The 17,593-nt window shown below is 37.8% G+C and overlaps 3 protein-coding genes and 1 long non-coding RNA gene across 6 annotated transcripts; 3 read left to right on the forward strand and 1 right to left on the reverse strand.

The window, feature by feature from the left end:
* Positions 1-1,176: 1,176 nt before the first annotated feature.
* Positions 1,177-7,355, reverse strand: LOC122016201 (mitogen-activated protein kinase kinase 2-like). Its single transcript, XM_042573434.1, has 9 exons — positions 7,067-7,355; positions 6,881-6,965; positions 5,808-5,942; positions 3,562-3,786; positions 3,294-3,476; positions 2,977-3,182; positions 1,739-1,784; positions 1,549-1,647; positions 1,177-1,462 (listed from the first exon to the last, which is right to left on the reverse strand). Exons 1-8 carry the CDS (start codon positions 7,141-7,143, stop codon positions 1,558-1,560), a joined length of 1,047 nt encoding a protein of 348 aa, XP_042429368.1. The 5' UTR covers positions 7,144-7,355; the 3' UTR covers positions 1,177-1,462; positions 1,549-1,557.
* Positions 7,356-8,418: 1,063 nt separating this feature from the next.
* Positions 8,419-10,039, forward strand: LOC122013887. Its single transcript, XM_042570098.1, has 2 exons — positions 8,419-9,906; positions 9,956-10,039. Exons 1-2 carry the CDS (start codon positions 8,419-8,421, stop codon positions 10,037-10,039), a joined length of 1,572 nt encoding a protein of 523 aa, XP_042426032.1.
* Positions 10,040-10,100: 61 nt separating this feature from the next.
* LOC122014400 lies at positions 10,101-10,666 on the forward strand. The gene is made up of 3 exons (XR_006120663.1): positions 10,101-10,392; positions 10,475-10,540; positions 10,645-10,666. It is a non-coding gene; the product is annotated as an uncharacterized LOC122014400 (long non-coding RNA).
* Positions 10,667-11,323: 657 nt separating this feature from the next.
* On the forward strand, positions 11,324-15,131 carry LOC122016947 (U-box domain-containing protein 34-like). 3 transcript variants are annotated; one of them, XM_042574385.1, is made up of 10 exons: positions 11,324-11,647; positions 11,721-11,842; positions 11,939-12,051; positions 12,155-12,276; positions 12,349-12,405; positions 12,493-12,686; positions 12,816-12,917; positions 13,332-13,766; positions 13,842-14,588; positions 14,678-15,131. In XM_042574385.1, exons 1-10 carry the CDS (start codon positions 11,470-11,472, stop codon positions 14,870-14,872), a joined length of 2,265 nt encoding a protein of 754 aa, XP_042430319.1. In that variant the 5' UTR covers positions 11,324-11,469; the 3' UTR covers positions 14,873-15,131. The 3 variants fall into 3 exon arrangements, with proteins under 3 accessions (XP_042430319.1, XP_042430320.1, XP_042430321.1); XM_042574386.1 differs by lacking the exons at positions 11,324-11,647; positions 11,721-11,842 and having other exon boundaries at positions 12,126-12,276; XM_042574387.1 differs by lacking the exons at positions 11,324-11,647; positions 11,721-11,842 and having other exon boundaries at positions 12,131-12,276.
* The last annotated feature ends 2,462 nt before the right edge of the window (positions 15,132-17,593 follow it).

The raw sequence follows: 17,593 nt of genomic DNA on the forward strand, positions 1-17,593 counted from the left end.
TCCGATGGGCCGACAAAGCACTAAACTAATTTGTCCAGTCAGTCGGACTTACAACCTCCTTCGACTAGACTTGAAGGGGAGGCATGTGATCCGGTGGTAAAGTGGGAGCTGGATGGTAGAGTAGCCAATGACACGTGGGAGTCAGAGTCAAAATGGTCAACATCCAGTGCCCGGATGGGCAGCCGACGTACCTGCCCGAGCGGCAGTGCGACAGCCCAGCTCAACGCTGGGTTTCCGACGCTCAGGGGCCGAGCGGAATCCCCGCTCGGCCGGACGATAGACATGGCTTGACCACGCGCGGCAGGGCGGAAGTAGGATGAAGAGGATGAAGCACTACGGGGCGAGCAGGCCTCCCACTCGGATCGGTCACTCCATCAGGGGCTCGGTCGAGCAAACTCCCCGCCCAGCCTCGCAGAGGACAAGAAGAGCAGGAGGAAATATCTTCTTCGGGGAAAGTGTTACCGACAAACGGCATGGTTGGCGGCATGGTCAAACAGAGAATCGTACGGTGGGAGTTTCCACTGTCACGTCAGGGATATGCCCGGTCTGTTAAGGTATGGTGTCAGACGTGCTTTTCTGATACACTCATTGCAGGTTTTCTTTGAGAAGCGTGCACGTCTTGGTAAGCGTGCACGCGCCTTCAAGGAGTCCTATATAAGGACCCCCAGACTTCAACGGAGATATGCATGATTCATCACTGTAATTACAGTTCTCGTCATTCTATTTCGATTTCTTACTGTCGAAGGCTGACTTGAGCATCATAGGGCCGTCGTCGAAAACCCCTTCTCGGCTCGATTTTGTGCTTGCAGGTTCTCGCCAAAGGTCTACGTCACTCACAAGGCTTAAAAAAATTTAATTTTAAATTTATAGAATTAAAAGAAAGATCGTTTACCTATTATTAAAAAAATAATAATATCTTCGAATTTAAAAGTTACGAAAGAGATTTTCACATAAATACTATGAAGTCGCTGCTCACCGTTAAGAAATTTAACAATAAAAGTTTTTTTAAAAAAAATGTTACATAGTGAAAGTATTAATTATAAACGTACTTCGACATTTTAATGAAATATCACCTGAACAAATTAGATGTGTTACATTCTATAGACTTTATGCTTAACTTCGTCGGGAAGTTAAGTATTAATTTATATAGACTCCAAAACACAGACAAGACATCAGTGAAACCCGGAAAACCATCCATTGTATATTCCTGCACCAAAGATGTGTGTCATCAACAACCAGCATTACCAAATCGAGTGTGGTATGGTCATTACATCAGACACAAATTACGTGATCTCCAGTTGAAACAAGATAGCAAAAATGATCCAATGGCATTACCAAATACATCAGCATACAATTCGATACTCTGGCCGGCGGTAACAAGCAGCAGTGAAATAGAAAGCAACATCAGTAGCAGCCATGGCTGAAGAGTGAAAAATACTCTGCATCCCGATGATTAAGAACACTGCAAGAATAAATAAAAGTAAAAAGAGTAATTCTTTGCCACTTCAATGTGCAGATAGCGAGAACTAATATAAGACATAGACTTACCGAAATCATTTAGAACGTGGCTAGGGGTGATCCAGCCGTTGTGAAATAGGAAGCAAGATCGATGTTCAGGTCAGCATACATGCTCAAGAAAGGATGTGCCTGTTCAGAATAAATGATGAGATCAAGGGAAAACCAATCTGCCTCTTCGTAAAGCAAAAGAAAAATGAACTAATATGTGACCACGACGTACCAAGAGCGCCTGTGCAGGTTTTCTATCCATGGGCTTTTTCTGTAAACTGAAACAAAAGTTTCAAATGAGTTATATCATTGAGAGAATATTAACAATCAATTGAGAAGGAACAAGTCCATGTGGAAAAGAAATAGAGAATTATTTAATTCTTATATTTTTCTATTTTTAGAAATATCAAACAAAGTTTCAAAATTATCAAAATATTGTGTGAATTTACAAGCCCTATTCTTTTATCTTCCAAAATCTAATATTGCTAAAACAATCTCCAAATTTAAAAACTATCCCTTGCATCTTTCATAAATTAGTTGGATTTATCGAGTCTGAAGTAAAATAACCCTTACATCTTTCATAAATTAGTTTTATGACATCTGCTATAGGTTGGCACTTATATGATAAGATGTAGATTTAAGACCATAGAAAAAGAGAGATATTTACCAGGCATGCTCCTAGGCTCTTGTATCTATGATGCACCATAAAAATTTATCATACAAATGATGGTAGCATCCTCATGAATTAAAGATGAGATGAACTGAGCTGAATTTTTTGAGATTTAGTAGTCTTCTATTGAACGAAGTGTAAATATTTCTCAAATGATATATCAACAATAGGTCTACTAGCTTAAATATGATCATGAAAAATTTTCTTGGATGTACCAATATCAATGATTTGAAGAGGAATTTCCATTAAACAAGGAGAAGCCACAAATAGTTTTCAAGGGTTCTTTTAATAACCTTTGTTTTTCCTAGTGTTCTTGAGTGAGAAATGTTGTAACTTTTCAATGTTACCCAAGCAAATGTAATTAACAAATCCCATAATATGCATTTGAAGATAAACAAAGTATCTTTTTCTGAAACCATAGTAGCACAAATAGACCTGCAAGTCAAGTTTGCTTCTGACCATTGTTTCAACTAGATCATAATAAGATATACAAGATGGTTAAGTGCAGATCATGAATAATCATATTTTGGTAATACTCCACCAAGAAATTACTTTCACCGATGAAAAAAAAGTAAAGCAAAGTTTAAAATGTTAAAGCAGTTTCCTAATGGAACCACAAAATTTGACCAACCAAATATCCAATTATAACTAATTTCAAGTAATGATTCAACCAAACATAAATTTGAGAAAGAAGCAAATAACAAAAATTATTTAGCATTACAAGCTACGTTATCCTATATAGAATATTTAAAACCTGAAGTTCAAAAGCACATGTCAGACTTATAAGGTACCATCCTTACCATTCAGAAATAAATGAGGAGAACTCTGCAGAAAACTGATCAGAAGGTGCAAAGGGTGAGGGGCGTTCAACCACTTCTTCAAGAAGTTCATAGAAGCTATCACGAGGTGGATAAGGAAATTGGCCCGTAGCACATTCCAGCATAATAAGACCCAAACTCCAAATGTCACTTACAGGACCATGTTTTTGTCCAGTAATTCTTTCAGGCTGTCAAGGCAAATGTGCCAGTGTGAATGCAGATAAAAGCTTTAGATACAATCCACCAGAGTGTTAAAAGAGCATAACTAAACTAAAAATATAGAACTTATCGATACTTACAGACATGTAATTGTATGTACCAGTAAAGGTGTCACGCTGACCCGAGGAGCTTGCAATTATCGCACTAACACCAAAATCAGATATTTTGACTTCGCCTGTATGATTGATCAAAATGTTTGATGGTTTCAAATCACGATGGATAATGTGCTTTTCATGATGCAGATAAATCAAGCCATTTAGCACCTGCAAGAATAAATTACTTTACTCAGAGATGATTTCCTCCCCATACAATCACAAATTATAACTTGTGACGACAATGAGCACTGGCCTGGTTACAGATTGCAGCAAGATATGGCTCCGGAATTGTTCTTACACTCTTCAGAAAATCTGCAAGTGAACCACCATCCATGTACTCCAGAACTATAGAGATAACGCCATTATCATAGAAACATTGATAGCACTGGACAACAAAGGGGCATTGGGTTGCTAGGCTTATCCTAAGTTCCTGAGCAATCTGTTTTCGTATGTCCTCTTGAATGTTCATCTGTATAACCTGGATGTTAAAAGTCATATTAAGAACTTCCGAATATAGAGTAAGTATGGCACACAACCATAGAACATCATCATGTGTTTCATTTGAATGCTAGGTAGGAAAACTGTGTGTTGCATTTGAATGTTATTTAGGAAACTAATGAAAAATTCTAACTGAAAAGAAACACAAATAATAAAATATAGACTGATGAATGAAAATTTATGAAATCATGTGAAGATTTGATGATAGTGAAAACCTAATATCTTGATGCAAGCAATTATCATACTGTTCCAATGTGCAAATTGATGATGATCTGTCTACAACTCATGAAGTTTGACAATATTGAAGATATGCAAACATTTCTTTGATTGGTTTAACATAAGCCAGAGGATGGAGAAAACTTGAGCTTTTACAGAATATAAGGTACATATTTATATGGTCATGCATCTTTCTCTTAAAGGGCACCTGTAGGTATCCAAATATCCTTTTTTAGAATAAAAAAAACAAGATGGCAAACTATTATTTTTTGCAATAGTTAATCCATGCCTCAACTATAAATGTTCCAAAGCAAAAAGTAGAATGTGTTCATCATTTTTTTCAATGAAATGCTGATAAGATAATTACTAATTTAAAAACTAACATAAATAACTTATCTAACAAACAAGAGGATCTACCAAAATAAACTTTTATATAATCTCAAAATTTTGAAAATTAAATTTCAAATTTACATTACTTGGTTAAGCATTATTTAGAAAGTTACAATTACAGCAAATTACCTCCTAGTCCCTTAATTCTACTTGTTTCTTTTCAGTCCTTAAGATATTTACCTCAGCTGTCGGTCTTTGATTTTTTTTTTTTGTCTTCTTGCAGATTAGTACAAAATGCATTAAAAATGCATTCATGTTGTCAAATTAAATATTTCAAGCACTTCTATCGTTAAATGTGTTCCCAATATATGTCAAGTTGGATTATTTAAAGGAGAAATACGATGGTAGAGTCAAATTCGGCAACATTAGGCTTGATTGTAGTAGCTACACGTGAGTGATGGTTTTATATGCATCAACATTTTGGAAGGGTTGAATTTCCTATCCATTTGCAGATCTATTCATCTACATTTTATCAATGATGAATCTTTACAATCATTTTGTAAAAGACTGAGCTTTCTAATAACAAACCTATCATTCAGATCAGCCTTACAACAGGGGTGTTTGCTGAATGAAGACGCCAAAAAATTGAATTGAGAGCCTCATTGAGAAAACAGCAATTACAATTTCTTGTTCATATCATCTCATTGAACAGTAGATTTAGTAGTGTTTCTTCTTTTTATCCTATTAACAAATGAAAATTTTAAAGCCTTGAAACGAATCTGTAGAGCAAAATATTTGAATTGATTGTTGGCTGCCAGAATCTCAAGGCTATGCTTTCAGGTTCAGGAGATAACTGATGCAGTCTGAATCAGGAAATTATCATCATCATTAAACTGTATTTGCCTGAATCATTTGTGATTGGCTACATAATCTTATCCCTCTAAAGACAATCATGATCAGGAAATACTGTACTAAAATACAGACAAAATATCGAGGCTTTTTTTTGCCTAATTTTCAACCAAAAGATCTTAAGCTTACGGTGCATAGATAAAGAAGCAACGTGATAATACTTCAAGCCAGAGTTTACAAAAGAGTAGCAATATGAAACAAAAGGGACAATGATTAAAAATTATCATTGTTTTTTTACAAAAGGAAGGCAAGCTGCAACCTTATTAGATTAATATATTATCGTGGAAATGTACAGTAGTGTATGTATATATAATAAGAGAGATCATTTAGTGTCTAATATACACTACCAAGTAACAACACAGTTACACAAACACAGCTATACAATCTCTCCAAAAAGACGGCATCATTGCCAACCACTTGTAATACTAGAGGAAAGTTTTCAGTGTCATATATGACAACGGTAAAAGTGAAAATAAATTCTTCAATGATCAGAATCATAATATAAACATTCCCAATATTAGAATGTATAGGAGACTGATGTTATACCTTAAGAGCAAAAAATTGGCTGGTCCACTTGTGACGAACAAGCTGAACAATTCCACCACTACCTTTTCCAACTACTTTAACTGCATCTAAGTCATCCAAACTCAATGTATTATCCAATGGTTTGATAAGAGGTGGCTGCATTACAATACAAGAAATACTGTGAGACTACAGATTCAGCAGAAGGAACCAATTGTATACAGAAAACTTTAAGTACTTAATTATGAACATGCAAAAAAAGATTAACAATTGACATGTATTACCATGTAGCAGAAGACTATACCATCTACTTTGTGCAATGTAATTCCTTGATTAGACTCAATGGACTGGGATGGGAGCAAAAATAGTATGATACTACATAGGCTAACTGCTACTTGATCAGGTCTACATATTTTTGGAAATCAGAAACTAAAGTTCCAGTATGACTACATTATTAGATTAGTAGCCCGATCAGATGGTATGAACTATGCAATACCCACCAAGTTATATGCTGATGGATCTCTCATTACTTCTTACACTCTTCTCTTCCACTTTCTTCTACCTTCATTCTCCACTAATCGTCTCTGAAACTGTCCAATGGCTTGCATGAGGCTAGCAAGTAATGAACATGAGTCAACTAACCATTTGAAAGTCATCTAAAGAAGTATTTGATAGGCCGACTTCAGCACTAACAAGGAGAAACAGAGCCAACAAACAGCAACATGATTTAGGTGGTTACGAGCATATAAAAGGTTATGAGTATAGATTAGGGATTAATATAACTAAAAGAAAATTGACCTTATGGACTATTAGAACTACAAAGGGGTACATGACAATTAACAGTAATTTTACCTTAATAGTCTACACAACTAATATTCAAATCAGACAACATCCAAAACTGTCACTAGAAACTCCTGATATCACACCTCAACATTTCATAGAAATCAGAGGGCACCTTGAAATCATAGCTTCTCAATGGCGTATGCCATTGCTATTCCCAAACTTCTTTCATTTTCTTTTTCATGCTGTTCCTTTTCAATTTTTTTTTTTAATCTTCTGGCACAAAAAAAAAAGCAAAAAACAAAAGGAAATATTACCCCTCCTTCTTCGCTTTGAGAAACGATTCGAAGTCCATCTTTATTGACGAGAAGATTCCCATCCTTGAAAGTGCCACTCTGTGTCCTACACTCCAAGCAAAAAATTGAGCTACTAACCGAAAGATCAACGATGAAAAGAAAGAACAAATCAAGTACAAATCACAGATGGAAAAGATGATCGATTACAGAAATTTTCCAATAGACTCCTCCTGACGAGGGAGGGAAAGCTTGAGCTTCAGATTTCCAGGCCCCGTCTTCTTCATTGGTATCGGCTCCGCTTCTCCCCCCTTATTCCTCTTCTTCTACTCTTTCTTCCACCGCGACGACAACCAGAAGAAATGCCGGCTCTGATCGAGCGAAGCTTGAGCCTCTCGTCCAAAGGCGGATCAGAGATCCCGACGCATCAGAACGAGCTAAGCTAGAGATGTCGACTTCCAAAAGAGAATCGATCGGGAGAAAAGTCTACCGGAGGATAAAATGGTCGAAAAGTAAGATAACAATTTCATCTCGACCCCCGTGACTTTCACACGTTTTTCAAAAGCACCTTCAAATTTTCAGAATCTTCACTAACTGTGTCTCAACTTTATATATTTTATATGCATCTTAAAATTGACCACTGGAAGATTTATTCAATTTAAATTTTAATTCTTTTATTTGTATGCATCATTAACTCATTTTATAATTTATATGGAAACTAGAAACTTAAAAGAGTCCACTAATTTTCAAATATTAGACACAATGGTCCATTGCAAATCAAAGATAAGACTTTACAAAAGTGTGTGTTCACTGCTGTACAAATGGGGCCCATATAGAATTCCAAAGTAGAAGTTTGTTGGATCTTATGCAAAGTAAGCATTATGAATATTTCTTAAGTATTGTAGTTAAGCAATCTAATGAAATTACTTTTGCAATTACATATATATTGTTATCTCATATAATTGGATGATTATAATAAAATTGGGGGAAAATTCTCGGTTTAGTCCCAAATCATTTGGTTGTTTCCCGGTTCAGTCCCTGATCTTATTTGTGACCTGATTTAGTCCCATTTCTTTTTTATTTTTTACCCATTTGATCTTTCCGTCAACTAATAGTTAAAGCCCAGACTAAAAACCCTAATGCCTCTTTAGAGAAATTGATCCTCCTCCTCAAATCGTCATCTTCGGCGCTACCTCTCACCATCCAAGATCTGCTCACGCCTCCATTCAATTTGTCACCTCAATCTAGCAATCCTCCTCCACACTCCTCCACAAGTTCAAGGTAAGACTTTTATTCTCTACTCGTTTGTTTTCAATTTGATTTTTCAATCTTTAGGATTTATATTCATGAGAAACTTGAAAATTTCACGAGAATGAGAATTGGAAAAATTGAAAGCAGCAAATGAGTGACTTTTATGTTTATGTTAGTTTTTTTTGTTTGTTTATTTATTTATTTTTTTATGAATGACTTTTCAATATCTCATTCTTCAATATCTCAATCCAGCAAATGAGTTATTTATTTATTTTTATGCTAGCAATGATATAGACTCTATGAAAGGAAAAATGGTTGTCCGTGAGGATGAAAGTGAAGCGGATATTTGTGCAGACAGTGATGATTTAAACAGTCTTGATGATTCTGATGAGGATGAAGTTAAAAATTATCCATTGTTTGATCCAAAGAAGGATTTTGAAAATCTAGAGTTGAAGCTTGGTTTAGTTTTTAACTCAAAAAAAGAAGCAAAATTCACAATTGAAAGTCATTGCATTAGACAAGGAAGACCTGTGAAGTTTGTAAAAAATGATAATATCCGGCTTTGGGCTAAGTGTAATGATGATAATTGCTGTTGGATGATCCATGTTGCGAAGATGACTAATGATAACTGTTGGCAAGTAAGAAATTTTGATGGATGTCACAGTCATTGTGTTCGGGATTTTAAAAACAAGTGTGTCAACTCAACATGGTTGGGAAAAACTTTTGCTAAAAAATTCAGCACAAATCCTAAATTGGGACACTTGGAGTTTAGGGAAGAGATTTCTACCATCCTGCAATCAGATTTTTCGAGGAAGACTGCCTACATGGCTAAGAGAAAGGCGCTGAAATTGGTGCAAGGTTCTGTCGAGGAGCAATTTCAGCAAATAAGGAAGTATTGTGCTGAATTGAAAAGATCTGACGTTGGGGCTACTATAGTTTTGAAGTTGACGGAGGATGATGAAGGTCCAAGGTTTCAGAGATTATATGTTTGTTTTTCAGCGTGTAAGCAAGGATTTAAGAATGCTTGTCGGCGTATCATTGGTGTTGATGGATGCTTCTTAAAGGTAGAACATGGTGGGCAATTGTTATCGGCCGTGGGGCTAGATCCAAATAATAATATATTTCCAATATGTTATGCAATGGTTGAGCGTGAAACAAAAGATAGTTGCACATGGTTTCTTCGCCTCTTAGATGAAGACATTGGTATTGGCAATGATCCACATACCTGGGCATTTATGTCAGATAAGCAAAAAGGTTTGATTCCTGCACTTGAATCATTGTTTCCTGATGTTGAACATAGATTTTGTGTGAGACATTTAGAGAGCAATATGAAACGTGATGGATTCAAGAGTGTAGCGATTAAGATCGCCTTTTGGGCTGCGACAAAGGCAACAAGAATTGAAGAGTTTCAAGTGCACATGGCTGAGTTAAAAGACATTGATACAAAAGCATATGGATGGTTGGTGAACAAACCTGAAAGCCAGTGGTGTAAGGCATATTTCAGCACCACTTCTAAATCAGACATCTTGTTGAATAACATGTGCGAAAGTTTTAACAGCTTTATATTAGATGCTAGGGAGAAGCCAATAATTGAGATGTTTGAGATAATACGAAATCTTTTGATGGGCAGATTTCAAAAAAATAGAGAGAGGGCTGAGAAATGGAAAGGTCGAATTTGTTCAAAGATCAGAGATGTGTTAGAAAAGATCTATGTGGAGGCTATTAGGTATTCCCCCATGAAATCAGATGAAATGCACTACCAGATAACAAGGTCAGATGATAGACGTGATCAACATTCGGTTGATCTGTTGAGCAGGTCTTGTAGTTGTAGGAAATATGATTTAACAGACATTCCTTGCAAGCACGCTGTATGCGCCATTTGGTGCAAAAAAGATGATCCAGAGGCATATGTCCATCCTTATTACTTGGTAGAGACATATAAAAGATGTTATGCAGCACGAATAATGCCTATCAATGGATCAGACTTGTGGCCTCAATGTGATTTGACGCCCCCACTACCCCCAGTATACAAAGAAAAAGTTGGAAGACCTGCAAAATTGCGAAGAAGGGAACCAGATGAACCACCCCCTTCTGAAAATAAGTTGAGAGGTGTAAAAAAATTTACAAAATGCAAATTATGCGGTGGATCAGGACACAACAAAAGGACTTGTAACCGGACTGAAAATGTCCAACACCAAGAAGCTGTACAACAAGAGCCCATGACACAACAAAGTGCTATTTTACCAAATAATAATTTGGATCCAACTAGAAAAGAAAAACTACAGGTACCCAAAATGAAAACTTATTTTATTGTATTTTTATTTTGCCTTCTTTAAGAAATCTTTGGTTCTGTGTACTTATATGTAGGTGAAAAGAGCACGGCAAGTTGGAGTTAATATTGAAGGGAATTCAGGTTCAATATCTTTGATAAATGTAAGTCTTTAAAAAATTTTAATTTAATATTACTCATACTAGTCCAATGTATTCTCAAATGATATGGTTGATGTAATATAATTGTTTTGTTTATATTGTTATAGGTTAACCAATCATTGAATATTCATACACCTGCTTTTTTTAAAGACGGTGTCAGCTTTACAACAGTCTCACGATTGCAAGCTTCTGTTGGTGTTCGAGGTAGAGTTGAACAGTCATCGTCTTTGCCAGCAAATCCCATGGTCAAGTCTAATTCTTCTCAGGAATCTTTTAAGAAGAAGTGATTTTGTTGGAAGTGATATTCCATCAAGAAGATGTGATTTTGTTATGTATCCAGTTTTAATTTTCATATTAGTTTATGTTAGTTTTTTTTGAGGTTTCAGTGGCATTGTGCCTACTTGGAAAAACAAGTGTGAGAACTAAGCTTGATGTATTTTGTGGGAAGATTAAAATGCGATACTTCATGTATTTTCTTCATCAGCATACTTATTTTCTTCATCAGCAAACTAAGCTTGATGTGTTTTTTTTTGAATTGATTCGATTGTTCCGTTAATTTTAACTATTAGTTGACGGAAAGATCAAATGGGTAAAAAATAAAAAAGAAATGGGACTAAATCAGGTCACAAATAAGATCAGGGACTGAACCGGAAAACAATCAAATGATTTGGGACTAAATCGGGAATTTTCCCTAAAATTGGTAATTAATTTTTAAGGAAGTAGCATTATTAAATATATAAAAAATATATGTATTTATAAACCGCCGTCCGCCGGAAGTTTCGAAGCGTTGACAACAATTTTTGTTTTTCAGTCAATTTCTGGCGGAGCGACTCTTCTTCAAGCCTCAATCTCAACCACACGCAGACCGACGGTGCACCCCTTCGCCCGCCTCCTCTTCCTCCTCCGCCGAACAGTGCACACCGCGCCGCTGGATGATAGCGACCGGCGGAGATTCAGAGGCGGCGATAGCGGTGGCTGTGTGCGGCGGACTCGGTGGCGGCCGCCGTAGCCGCCGCGCTGTCCGCTGGGCTGCCGACCACCTCGTCCCCTACGCCCGCCGCGTCGTTCTGGTCCATGTCATCCCCGCCATCGCCTCCATCCCCTCTCCTTGTAATTCCCACTCTTCTTCCTTCCTTAAAACCCTAAAAATGTGGTTTTTAAGTCTTTTATCCTGCTTTTGCAGCGGGGGAACTTGTTCCGGTGGACCTCGTGGGGAGAGACGTGGTGGAGATGTACGTTCAGGATCAGAAATCGAAAGCCCAGCGAGTGTTCTTCGAGTTCAGAAGGCTTTGCGGCACTAGAAATGTGACTGTTACCTCGCTTCCCTGTGTTGCCTTTCCTTTGCGCGTTCCTCTATTGGAATTGAGAAAGTTAGTTTAAAAATTGGACCTTTTTCTGTAGATTGATTCTATTGTCTTGGAAGGAAAAGATCCTGCTTCTGCCCTACTGAAATATGTGTCGGAATCAGGAACTAGGAACCTGGTTTTGGGATGTTCGTCAAATTGGCTGAGAAGGTTTATTTCTTTTCTGTTACACACAGATTATGATTCTTCTAAAATCTATACTCAGTTGTTATAGGTTGTTTTAGGTCAGTTCTTACTGATTGCAACTTCTTAGGATATTAAAAGGTCCGGATGTGCCAATGACAACCCTGAAATACTCGTCCAATATCTGCAACATTTTTGTTGTGTCACGAAGCAAGCTCATTATTAAATTTGCAGATCGATTAGTCTCGGATGGTATGTTTAAAATTCTATCAATGAAACTATACTTGATGTTATGCATCATTCTTGACATATTGTTTCTTGCAGATCCTACATGTAGCTCCCATATAGAAACTATCAGCCGCAAGTTACTTGGTCGAGGAGGTTGCGATAGGAATTCTCTTCTTGATGCTTAATCTTGTTTATATATATTGGAAATTGGTACTAATCCCTTGCCACCTTTGTTAACAGGAGTTGGCTCACACTCTTATACTTGGAGCGACCGGAAGTCATTTGTCAGTACATATTCTGAAACTACTCAATTTAGTGCAGTACATGGAGGAGAACAAAGTAATAGAATACTATCAGTTCCAACCCACAAGAAATTCGGTTTTCTGGCATCTATTAAACGCATGCATTTGGCAGTCTTCCGAACAATGAAAAAGGTTCTCTTTCTATCAGAGTATCTAGTATGCATTTTAGAGCTTCTATGACTATCACTAATGAATTATTCTTACTGACTAGCTTGTAAATGTTTTATCCAATAATGGGTTCTCGTATGAAACAATCTTCAGAGTGAACCTTTGCCTGGAGTATCAAAGTTAAAGAAAGAGTTACAAGACACTATCGCTAAGTATCATCAAGTTTGTGATGATTTGGTTGATGCGAAGACGAAGGTTGGCGTTTTTTCCTTGTTATTTTTAATGAAAGATTGAATTATATAATGAGTCTTTCATACAAAAAAAACATATTGCTTACTTTATTCTGGTGTAGACTTATCTTAGTTTTGATCGATAAATGGACATCTAACCCTTGCAACTCTGGCAATTTGGAAGTATCATTATACTTATTCAATTCTGTTAGGATGTTTTGGCTTTTTCTTAAGGAATATGCACTCCATTATTCCTTTTCCATCAATCCACATATATTTTCTTCTTCAAAACCATTGTGTATGTTCTTTCTAATTGTTTATCTTTTCTAGATGACTGGGATGTTTTGTTTTTTTTAGAGGGATATGTAAATAACTATTGCTTTCCCATCAATTCATATACTTTATTGCCTCTAAACCATTCAACACATTCTTTATGCAGGTTCATTTACTTTCTACTGAATGCTCGGAAGATGAAAAGAAACTAAAGGTTGCATCAGACAGAGAGGAAGCTTTGAAAAGGATTGCTGCAGAAGAAAGAACTGAGCATTTGGAAGCAGTGAAAGAAGTTGAGGAAGCGAAGCAATTTAGTTCACATATGCAAGAGGCCCTAGAAAGACAAAAAACAGTAGGATTAGCTGGCAAAGTGTCGTTTGAGAAATCAGAAATAATAGATGCTTATTTTTTAAATAGCAATTGGTGCCGAAGATATTCAAAGGATGAAATAGAATATGCGACTGATAACTTCTCCGAAGCCAAGAAAATAGGAGAGGGAAGCTGTGGCAGTGTCTACAAGTGCACCCTTGATCATACCTCTGTAGCCGTCAAGGTTCTTCTTCAAAATGCACACGACAAGAAAGAGCAGTTTCTTAGAGAGGTAAATTTCAATCATGAAATGCATATCAACTATCAGCTAGAGATGATAAACAAAACCAGTTTCAATCTTCTGTAGGTAGAAATTCTTAGCCAACTACATCATCCTCACATGCTTTTGCTGCTTGGAGTCTGCCTTGAGAATGCTTGTCTTGTGTATGAATACATGGAAAATGGAAGCCTTGAAGATCAGCTTTTCGGTCATGGCAAGAAGCCACTTCCTTGTATTATTCGATTCCGGATTCTTTATGAAGTAGCTTGTGGCCTTGCTTTTCTACATGGTAACAAACCTGAGCCTATCGTTCACCGTGATCTTAAACCAGCGAACATTTTGTTGGATAGAAACTATGTGAGCAAGATTGGAGATGTCGGACTAGCTAGACTCCTCTATGATGTTGCGCCTGATGAACTCACTGAATACAAAGAAACTATTCTTGCTGGAACATTCTTTTACATGGATCCTGAATACCAAAGAACCGGCACAATCCGCCCTAAGTCTGATATCTATGCCTGGGGCGTGATTGCACTTCAATTGCTGACCGGGAAGCATCCAAATGGATTGATAGTCAGTGTGGAAAATGCTATCAAACAAGGAACCTTCTCTAATTTACTCAACCCGTCAATCACAGATTGGGCCCTTACCGAGGCGGAGAGATTAGCTAAACTTGCTTTGCAGTGCACACAATTAAGGTGCAGGGATCGACCTGATCTTGATCTTGAAATTTTACCAGTGCTTGAAGATATATTGAACAAAGGGAATACTTATTCCAATCTGAAACGAAACAGCATGGATGTGCCAAAGCATTTTTTCTGTCCCATACTACAGGTATAACTTAATCTCTCATTTAAATTCTCATGCAGCTTTAACCTATCCTTTTTCAGTTTTCAGTAGAAATGTTTGCAATCTCTACACAGGAGGTGATGGCCAACCCCTATGTCGCGGCTGATGGTTATACATACGAATACAGGGCTATCAAATCATGGCTTGGGAAATATGATACATCTCCTGTGACCGAACTGAGGTTTTCACACAGGTCCGTAATCCCTAATCTCTCATTGCGTTCAGCCATACAAGAATGGAAGTTGCAGGTAGCTTTCTCGCCTCTTTGAATCAAGAAGAGTGTGATCTATTTGTTTGAATGTGGACTTTTTTATTTATATAAAAAGAGAAAATATTTGTAGTGTAAAAAATTTGTAAATGCAAAAAAAAAAGGAGAAAAAATATTTGATTTTGAAATTATTTGTCTTGTTTAGATTTTAGAATAAGGCTGTACGCTCCAAATTTGCATAGTAAGAAATGGAAAGACAGGCTAAGCTTGGTTTTTGTATGTTTGTGCACAAAAATGAATTGAAATTATCTTTCATATTTTATTGTTGATACAGATAATGTGTTTATCGTGTTAACGATCACCCAATGTTAATTTGTTTTAATTTCTGAAGGCATGAAAACATTTAATCGCAACCATTCTTTCACAATGACTAAAAATATAGTAAAGTAATGAAAACTAAATTGAGAAAACAGTAGTCGAACTCAATATTTGACTCTGCTAAATACAGGTAATTTATCTTAGTATAACGGTCTTTTGCATAAAGAGGTCGGAAATTTTTTTAATATATTGGGTCAATCCGTGGGGCAACAATTGGTATTAAAGTGGATGACTCAAGTTAACAAGATTAACATATTGAAGCAATGGTGGCTTTCAATCTACATCAGTAAAATATAATGGGCAATCCTTGCTGGATATGAAGATGCAAAGGAAAATAAAGGAAAAAATTGAGCAAATGAAGACACTAAACCATTTAAAAGGCAATAAAATTTTGATCAACATTGGTGAATTTTCAGAGGAAAGTGGACAACTATCACAGGAAATCCTTACAAGACTAAGAACTCCAATTGATTGAGGATAATAAACATCAAAAGTTGAAAGCTAACCGACCAAATTAATGAATTCTGATGTGGTGGTAAAGGGAGCCTATTAAGTATAAGTTAAAGGTGAAAAAAATAGTCGACATGGAGGTCAAAGTTAAGTTAAGGCGGTTAAAGGTAGGAAACCACCTAGTCATCAAAATTGGCCAAGCGGGTGGCAATGGGCTGAGCGGGCCTGAAGGGTCCTTTTGGCCCGGATGCTCATCTGAGCAGATCGCTCGTTCAGCCAGGACGACTATAGAGAAGGCATTAGATGCCCACAACTATGACGACCCTATAAGGGTTAGTCTGAGCGGACCGCATGTCCAGTCACATGAGGAACAACCTACCGAGCCGAGCGACTGTGGAAAAGAATAGTTGAGATTGATCGGAAGAGGAATCCCTGCCGAGTAGCTCCCTCACTAGGCCAACAGTGGGACCCCTTACTTAGCTCATTGTATCCTTCTAGGAGTTGGTACTGCTGACAGCAGGGCATGACCAACAGACAAATCGTATGACGAAAATTTCCACTGTCATATTAGGAATTTGCATGCCATATTAAGGAATGGTGTTAGAGACACTTCCCTAGCATATCTTTTCATAGAATAGTTGGAAAAGCGTACACGCGCCTTAAGAAGCGTGCACATCTACTACTAGAACACTATATAAAGGGGGGTCACGTACCGGTAGAGGTATGCGTTATTTGTGATTAGGCTTCTGCTGTTGCTACAGTTATGTCATCTTGCTACTATTCCAATGACTGACTTAAGCGTCGGAGGGTCAACGCCAGGGATCCCTTCCCTAGCCCGGCACTAACGTCCTTGGTTTTGTAGGACAAAGTGGAGTCTTCACACGGTCAACCATCGAGCCACATTCCCAGATAGTTGTCTTCACCATTTTTGAACAGGATCATATTGGTGTCATCTGTGGGAACTTAACCTGTATTCGAGATGTGAAGATGGATGATGCTGGATGACTTACCACTATGACATTGACGAAGGAAGAATTAGACATGCAGATACAAGCACGGTCGACCAAGATGGTGGAGCAGCAACAACAGGCGATGACTGAGAGCCAAACGAATGAACCCACGACGTCAGCAATGGGACAACAGGCAGACTACAAAGACACAGCGAAAAATATATTGGCTCGGAGGCTAAACAAAAAACCAACCGACACACATGGGGATGCACCAAATGCGTCGATCCCCTTTCACGGGGCATTGTTCCATACCCCTTCAGAGGAACAAGGCCAAGCGGATAGAGAGCAAGGATCTTCCTTGGACGACGCACCTATCCGCGACGGATGGAAGGGAAAGGCACCAAGGATCGATGATTTCCCCGAACAGATCAATGGGCAATTCTCTCGATGGATCTTGGACAATCCACTACCACGACATTACACTCCATTGACGATCGGGGAGTACAATGGGACAACTGACCCAGAGAACTATCTGATAAAGTTTGACAACATGGCCGTGCTCCATCAGTACACCGATGTAGTTAAGTGTCGAGTTTTCCTCACCACTCTTTTTGGATCAGCGCAGAGGTGGTTTAGACGCCTGCTGATCAGATCAATCCATAGTTTTAAGGACTTCCGGGTGGCGTTTCTGCACCATTTTGTCAGCAGCCTCCACCACTAGAAGATGAACGTTAACTTGTTCGCTGTGAAGCAAGAACCCAAAGAGGCATTGAGAGCCTACATTAAGAGATTCAACCAAGTGACCATGGACATCCCATCGATCACCCCAGAGTTATTGGTAAGCGCCTTCTCGCAGGGACTTATAGAGGCCGAATTCTTTCGCTTACTCATCCGAAGGCCGCCAAAAGACTTCAACCATCTGCTCAGGCGTACTAATGAATAGATCAGCGTGGAAGAGGCCTAAGCAACACGAAGGAAAGAAGTGTCGACTGAACCTATCGCCG

Source organism: Zingiber officinale, chromosome 8B (assembly GCF_018446385.1).
Source record: "Zingiber officinale cultivar Zhangliang chromosome 8B, Zo_v1.1, whole genome shotgun sequence".
Taxonomy (NCBI): Eukaryota; Viridiplantae; Streptophyta; class Magnoliopsida; order Zingiberales; family Zingiberaceae; genus Zingiber; species Zingiber officinale.

Excerpts from the sequence above, each read along its gene's own strand:
- LOC122016201 (XM_042573434.1), bottom strand. The coding sequence starts at position 7,143 with ATGAAGAAGACGGGGCCTGGAAATCTGAAGCTCAAGCTTTCCCTCCCT. Across the intron at positions 5,943-6,880 it reads CTCAAAGCGAAGAAGGAGGG|CCACCTCTTATCAAACCATT; the intron begins GTAATATTTCCT and ends ATTGTAATGCAG. Across the intron at positions 1,785-2,976 it reads TCCTCATTTATTTCTGAATG|TTTACAGAAAAAGCCCATGG; the intron begins GTAAGGATGGTA and ends CTTTTGTTTCAG.
- LOC122013887 (XM_042570098.1), top strand. The coding sequence starts at position 8,419 with ATGGTTGTCCGTGAGGATGAAAGTGAAGCGGATATTTGTGCAGACAGT. Across the intron at positions 9,907-9,955 it reads ATAGACGTGATCAACATTCG|ACATTCCTTGCAAGCACGCT; the intron begins GTTGATCTGTTG and ends ATGATTTAACAG.
- LOC122016947 (XM_042574385.1), top strand. The coding sequence starts at position 11,470 with ATGATAGCGACCGGCGGAGATTCAGAGGCGGCGATAGCGGTGGCTGTG. Across the intron at positions 11,843-11,938 it reads GGCTTTGCGGCACTAGAAAT|ATTGATTCTATTGTCTTGGA; the intron begins GTGACTGTTACC and ends CTTTTTCTGTAG. Across the intron at positions 12,406-12,492 it reads CAAGTTACTTGGTCGAGGAG|GAGTTGGCTCACACTCTTAT; the intron begins GTTGCGATAGGA and ends CTTTGTTAACAG.